Below are 7,738 nucleotides of genomic sequence, written 5' to 3'. Positions count from 1 at the left end.
GTAGTATACGCAACAATCATACTCACAACGACTGTAGCCAATCTGAATCATATGAGAGTCAAACTTCTTGTACCATTGCCGTGAAGACTGTTTAAGCCCGTATAAAGACTTCTTCAGTTGACACACAAGATTCTCTGTTCCTGGTTCCATAAACCCTTCTGGCTGCTCCATGAAAATCTGTTCCTCCAAATCACCATGAAAGAAAGCAGTCTTCACATCTAGCTGCTCTAACTCCAAATCAAAATTAGCTACCATTGCCAAAACAATCCTGATGGAAGTGTGTCTAACGACTGGAGAGAAAATTTCATCATAATCTACTCCCTTCCTCTGTGAGTATCCCTTTGCTACTAATCGAGCCTTGTATCTTTCTCCTTCCTTTTCTGACATTGCTTCTTTCTTTCTATACACCCACTTACACCCTCTCTGTTTCTTCCCCTCTGGAAGCTCCACCAAATCCCAAGTATCATTTTTATGCAGTGACTCAGTTTCCTCCGTTATAGCCTCTGTCCATTTACCTTTCTCCTGACTACCAATGGCATCCTGAAAAGTTATAGGATCGCTATTGCTGGTAATGAGTGCATAAGAAACCGAATCCTCAAATCCATACTTTGCTGGTGGTTTGGTAGTGCGACGTGGTCTATCTAAGGCAACACTATGATACTGCTCCACCTCTGACCCAGAACTATCTGCTCCCTGAGCATTAATTTCTCTGTTTATATTGTCTAGCTCTACTTGCACCACTTGGCTCTTACCTCTGGCCTGTCTAAATTTAGCTTCTCTTTATCTGTAGAAGTTTTAAGCATGAATGCTTCATCAAATACTGCATCCCTACTTATCACCATCTTCCTTGCCTCTGGATCCCAAATCTTGTATCCCTTTACACCTTTAACATAGCCCAGAAAAATGCATTTTCTTGATTTCGGATCAAGTTTGGATCGCTGATCACTAGATACATGCACATACGCCGGACAACCAAAGACTCTCAATTTAGAATAATCAACTTCATTACCTGTCCAAACTTCCTCTGCAACTTTCTCATCTAGTGCTGCTCGTGGTGATCTGTTTATGACATAACATGCCATGTTCACTACCTCTGCCCAAAAACTCTTCGAGAGCCCTGCATTCAGCCTCAAACATCTTGCCCGTTCCGCAATTGTTCTGTTCATCCTTTCCGCAACACCATTCTGTTGCGGTGTCTTGCGAACTGTATAGTGTCGCTGAATACCATGCTCTTCACAAAATCTCAGAAACTGTGAATCTGTGTACTCTGTACCGTTATCTGTCCTCAGATACTTAATTTTTCTGCCCATCTGGTTCTCTACTTCTGCTTTCCATAGTTTGAACTTGGCAAAGGCTTCAGACTTATACTTCATGAAATATACCCAAACTTTTCTAGAGAAGTCATCAATGAAAGTAATAAAGTACTGAGATCCACCTTTAGACAACTCCCTCACAGGTCCCCAAACATCTAAGTGCACATAATCAAGAATTCCCTCTGTCTTGTGCTTTCCCATCTTAAACTGTACTCTGGACTATTTTCCAAGTACACAGAACTTGCAGAAATTCAACTTGCATGATTTTACCCCCTTCAACAAATTTCTCTTGTGAAGCTCAACCATGCCACGTTGTCCTATATGCCCAGTCGCATATGCCATAGAAGAGTGTCATCTGACTCTGATTCTGCTGTAGCAACTCCACCTACAACTGTATCCCCGAGTAGTTTGTAGATATTCCCTACTAATTTCTGACCCTTCATCACAATCATAGCCCCTTTCTTCACTGTTAGAGCCCCACACTCTGACTTATAAGAGTAACCGTTTGTGTCTAAAGTGCCTAAAGAAATTAGATTCTTTTTCAACTCAGGTACATGCCTAACATTTTCCAAGGTCCTTATCACACCATCGAACATTTTAAATTTTATGGACCCCATTCCAATGACCTTACATGATACATCATTACCCATCAGAACAGATCCAAAATTTCCAGAACGATATGAATGAAACCAATCCCGGTGAGGACACATGTGATATGAACAGGCTGAATCAAATACCCAACAGTCATTTAATTTTACAGAATTACCTGCAGAGACTGATAACATATCTCCATCTCCAGAATCCGAGTCTCCTTCTGCAACACTAGCTGAGTTTGAGGACCCATCACCTTTCCTTTCATCATTCTGCTTCTTATTAGGACAGTCTCTCTTAAAGTGGGCCATCTGATGACATTTGTAGCACTTCACATTTTTCTTATTTTGATTTCTAGATTTTGATCTTGTGTTCCCTCTAAAAGAAACACCCCTGTCCTTCCTTCTCCCACGATCCTGGTAGCCCTTTACGATCAACCCTTCACCCTGTGAAGTTTCACCAGTACGCAGTTTCCGCTGGTTGTAGGCTAACAGAGCTGATGTGACTTCCTCCAATTCGAGAGTCTCTTTACCCCACGTCAACGTGGTCACCAGATGGTCGTACGAAGGAGGCAGTGAGCACAACAAAATCATTGCCTTGTCTTCATCATCAAACTTGATTTCAAGCCTCAATAGATCGCTGATGATCTGATTGAACACATTGGTGTGTTGAATCAGATCCGTACTCTCCAACATCTTTAGCCCATACAGCCGCTGCTTTAGATGCAGTTTGTTCGTAAGAGACTTTGACATATAACGACTCTCCAATTTCTCCCAAACCTCCGCCAGAGACTCAACGTCCATGACATGATACATGATTTCGTCCGCCAAACAAAGCCGAATTGTACCAACTGCTCGCGCCTCGAGCTCTTCCCAATCGGCATCTGACGTACCCTCTGGTTTCTTCCCAGATAGTGCCTTCATCATCCCTTGCTGCGCCAACAAATCCTTCACCCTTCGCTGCCATAATCCGAAGTTCCCAGATCCGTCAAACTTCATCACATCAAATTTTGCAATCGAAGAACTCGCCATCTGAACCTGGCTCCGATACCAGTTGTTGGATTTTATGCGCAATATTAAAGAGATGAAAAACGGAAATCAACACAAGAATTTTACGTGGTTCGGCGATGTGCCTACGTCCACGAGAGCGAAGCGGAGATTTCTTTATTCTGTTATGAAAAATAGGGTTACAACATATTATTTATACTAACCCTAATCTGGGCCCATATAAAACTTTAAGGCCCGTACAGAAAATACCCCTGTACCGTACCGCGGGGACATTGCCCCCGCACCCCCAACCCATTCAGCATCCCTAACAACCAGACAATGAATTAAACCCGCGCAAGGTCGATGCCGTTCGATGCGCTCCGCGCCGGCATCGGCCCATTTGATCCAGGGCCTGTGTTCCACTCTATATGAGCCACATGTACAACAGAATGTTAGGCGTTTTTGGTGCTCGAATAAATCTGAGAGGTCAATAGTCGTCCAATATTGATGGACCAAATCACTTGGGCAAGAAATGACCAGGATTGAGCCTAGCCATTGTAGCTTATTATAAGAGCCCATTGAACTACTACTTATGAGAAACATATAACCGAATCGTGATGAAGGGAATGTCCCTATTGATCTTGAGTAGTATATCTTAAGACCCTGTTTGATCCACATTATTTGGCAAAAAATACATTCTTAAATATTGATTTGACATCATTTTAACTACATATTTTTCAATAAAATAATGCTACACGCAAATCCAAAATTTTTTCTTTTTTTTTAACCACACATTTCCCATTATTACACTATTCAAAAGTGCATTTTTATGAAAATAATGTGGCTCAAACAAGGGCTAAATTCGCATTGTTCAAAATACACCCCCAAGTCCGTCACAAATGCTCTGTGTGTTTATGAGTAAGAAATCCATTACTATAGAATATGCAGCATATTACAATATCCAAGGTAATGTTCTCAAAAACTTGTGATACAAGCTAAATGGAAACCCTAAAAAAAGGTTCTAACTAACCACTATGATCACAAATGAATATGAAAAGCCTTAGCACAAGTTGTGAGAGAAGCACAAAACATATACAAATACTAGCACCAGAAGGAACAAAGAGCATGATAACTATAAATGAAGATGCAATAGTTTATAGATGTTGCATATAAAATAGCATTGAGTGCTAATTGGGAGCGAGGTTCAACAAATCACAAGAAATAACAAACAGAAATTGGATTAGAGAAACAGATATGTCAATGAACCTTTTCTATAAGATCAAGAATATCTTGATTATCAACGAACTCTATGTAACTCCAGTCAATTTCTTCTTTGGTATACTCTTCTTGCTCCATCTTGAAAACATGCTGCCAAAATATATCAAATGTTATCTTACATCATATTTAATGCTTTCATTGACAGTACTTTTCAATTTTCATTTTTTAAAACATTAAAATTTCTAAGAGTGATGAACTAGAGCATATATCATATATAAACCTGATTGAAATGTTGCTGCAGTTTCTCATTGGTCAAATTAATACAGAGTTGCTCAAAGCTGCATGAAATCAATAAAGTTAATTGAAAAATCAAGAGTCAGTAGTGTGGAACTTCAGATTCTAAAAACTAATTTTTTATTTTTTTTTTGGAATAAACAACAATTGCATATAAGAGAACTATCTTGCATAATACGACGCATAATTTTCTTTTACAAGAAATATATAAATAATTGATTATTCAATGTACATAACTAAGATGCTGCAATCAATTTGACAAGTTATCTAAGCAAATAAAAAATGGTGATAGAACAAAACCATTCAACTCCATAGGCAGCTATTGGATAGAAAAATGTTTTTTATGCAGTATTCTCCAAGATATTGACCTCTGTTATGATGAAAACAAAGCATACCGGTTAAGCACCTGTTTGTCTTGAAACTCTCAAAGCCATAAATATCCAGAACACCAATTAAAAATTTTGAATCAGGATCTTGGCCAATAGAATTGTTAATCTTGTTGACAAGCCTAAATCAGAAAAAAAATAATAATAAAAAAAATAAAAATAAGCTCCATAGTCAAATGCAATTGATATCTAGCAATGAAGATGATTTAATAGATTGTCACACTTTGATTTCAACTAACCAATCAAACAATCTTGAATAGACAATTTTCGCCAAAGCATCTCTACTAATGGTAGCAGCATTTGGATCTAGACTTTTTGTTATAGACTCATCACGAGTTACTATGACACGTTTGCATAAGGAGTCTTCAAGTGACTTCTCATCACACCTATACAAGATTTTTAGATGTATAGTTTTTCTGTTGTCACTACAAAAACACAACTAAACAAGGGTACTTGGAGAAATGTAAAGTAGAAGAAAATCACTTACATAAAAAGCTCAGCTGCAGTTTTCAGATGGAATCGACACTGATCATCCTTGGGTTGTGACGCATCAGTTTCACTTTCCTTTGAGAACTCAATGTTACCCAAGTGAAGAATTGCAGCTACAACTCGAAAAATTGCATCCTGCCGATTGCAATATAAGCCCGAAGTTTGAAATTATCTTTGTAACCAAGAATGGCATATAACTAGTTATACCTGCTCATCAGAGCTGATCCCAACAACATCCATAGCCCTCCTTGTAGAAAGATATTCCTTGGAATCATCCACTCCATCCAGTTTGTAACAATTCGTCTGGTTCAAATAATGATACATCCTTGGATTTTCCAATTTGTATTTTTCTACATCCTATGGACAGACATGATGTGAAATAAGGATGCCAAAAATTGAAGTTCAGGTTCAAATATATACAGTGCCATGGTGTGACAGGCTTATATTCACCAGCTTTATTGCAGAACATAATGGATGACAAAGTAGACTATTTCAGGGACCCTAACTTAAGCAACAATTGAGACTGCATCAATTTAATCTGTTGGGTGGATGGTTACACAGATTTAGACACAAATGCATTACATTGCGTTGAAATATGATATATCAAAAAATAAATATGATTCTACTGTAAAAGATAGATGGTCCATATTGTAATACTTATCCCACGTATCTGAAAAGAATGCTGATTCCTCAATTGCCTAAGGTCCCAAAGTTCAGTAATGAAAATTAACTTCAATACGGCTAACCATCACAAGGACCTTGTATATGCAATTGGCATACAGACTACTAGACTAGGGTACAGGCTAATCAGTTGTCTCAACTCAATTACCAAGAAGGAGATTCTCTTAATGGTATTAGAATCTAAAAGTGAATATTATGAAATATTAAACTCCACATAGTCTACTTATTCACATAAAAAGGTTTATTTGATATCGATGGCCAAAATCTAATTTTACACTTTAAATAAGTAATATATTCAAACTTAAACAAAATGAGGACATACCAAATTACACTCAAGGAATAGGCATGAGAACTAACTATGTGGAGACCTTATCACTTGGTTCAAAATAGTCATCTCCATATTCAATTTGTATATGTTGGTCAAATCAACTTTCCACAACCAGTATGGGACAGTTTCGATGTCTTAAGAGCTTGACGAAATGTGAACTAGGGCATTCCAAGACTGCAGTGTTGCCTAATGATTGCCTTAGAAGCAGTGAGTCAATGCTTCCCAACTATCAAACACATTTGTGGATTTTTGGTTCCACAAACATATAAAAGCTGAAGAATAAGCTTGTGGTTAACATGGGATAACTATTTTGGGGCAAATCAAAATGGCCTCCTAATGCTTAATTTTGATGTTATCTGTCAATACCTCAAGTCACCTCTTGTTGGCAAGGGACTGGAGGGGCATATATAGTGGTCAAGTTTCAGAAGATTACCCTAGAAAAGCATGAGCAATAAAGAGGTGGCTTCATGTTAAAACCATCAGAAGTGTCAAGGAAAATTTCCATTAGATATCAAGACTATCAGTTTATGATGACATATCACACAAAATCATTATAATATTTCAAACTTTGGGAAACAAAAAGATTATATTAACTTTTGTATAATTCGGAGTAGGAACAGAGAATCATAGAGAATAAACACCATTAATCTTGGGATTTGCCGTATCCAATCCCAGTGAAGCAATGAATGTATGGCATTTGACAACTTCCAAATCAAGATGGATAGCCTGAACCCCAAAGTTCCCAATTTATGCAATAATTTTCCTTCAAAACCAATTCTTGATGCTGAATAAAATCATAACGCCACTGACTTATAGAAAGGATAACTTTTGGATATGGTTCTTATGGTATGCATTTTTATTTTAATAGTATAAATCAAATACATGGTGCTATTAGTTCAGCTGGTACATCATGAGAATCAAACATAGAACGGTTGAGAATTGGTAGCATCTACTAGTTCCATGTAACAACTACAGCTGGCTGGCACATTCTAAAAAAACAATATCCCCACAAATGTAAAGTACCTCCTGTGGTGCGGCACAAAGCATGTAAAAGCAATGATAGTTTCTTTCAGGATCAGACACTTGACAAACACGAGATCTTTCCAACAAATAAGTTCTGATTGCAGCACCAGAAATCTTCCCTATATTGTTGAACTGAAGCTCCACAAATTTGCCAAAGCGGCTGTCATGGAAAGCAGGAAAAACATTGATCAACAAATCAATCCAACCCCAGTGCAAAAGGTATTTTAAGTGAAACATAACTGACCTTGAATTGTTATTTCTGACAGTCTTTGCATTACCAAATGCCTCCAAAACAGGATTTGACTGACGGTAAGATAGTAAAATTAGGAAGAGTAAACAAATAGGTAGATGTGATTAAATACTGAAGATAACTTCAATCTCTTCCTTTCATTGTGTCTGTTGGGTTGGTTTCTTTTCTTTGGGGGGGGG

At 37.8% G+C, this 7,738-nt stretch overlaps 1 protein-coding gene across 3 annotated transcripts in view; it reads right to left on the bottom strand.

Annotated features, from left to right (window-relative positions):
• The window catches only part of LOC111393640 (myosin-6-like), a 28,919-nt gene that overhangs the window by 15,380 nt on the left and 5,801 nt on the right, over positions 1-7,738 (bottom strand). For all 3 annotated transcript variants that reach the window (XM_023019283.1, XM_023019284.1, XM_023019285.1), the window contains exons 6-13: positions 7,554-7,612; positions 7,310-7,469; positions 5,485-5,634; positions 5,276-5,412; positions 5,028-5,174; positions 4,809-4,910; positions 4,389-4,446; positions 4,157-4,258 (exon numbers count right to left, since the gene is read on the bottom strand). In XM_023019283.1, coding sequence (XP_022875051.1) covers positions 4,157-4,258; positions 4,389-4,446; positions 4,809-4,910; positions 5,028-5,174; positions 5,276-5,412; positions 5,485-5,634; positions 7,310-7,469; positions 7,554-7,612 — 915 coding nt within the window. The remainder of the gene's footprint in view (positions 1-4,156; positions 4,259-4,388; positions 4,447-4,808; positions 4,911-5,027; positions 5,175-5,275; positions 5,413-5,484; positions 5,635-7,309; positions 7,470-7,553; positions 7,613-7,738) is intronic.

The sequence above is a fragment of the Olea europaea genome, chromosome 4 (assembly GCF_002742605.1).
Source record: "Olea europaea var. sylvestris chromosome 4, O_europaea_v1, whole genome shotgun sequence".
NCBI classification, from domain to species: Eukaryota; Viridiplantae; Streptophyta; class Magnoliopsida; order Lamiales; family Oleaceae; genus Olea; species Olea europaea.
Note: the sequence above shows the minus strand (reverse complement) of the source record. Positions and strands in the feature narration are given on the sequence as shown.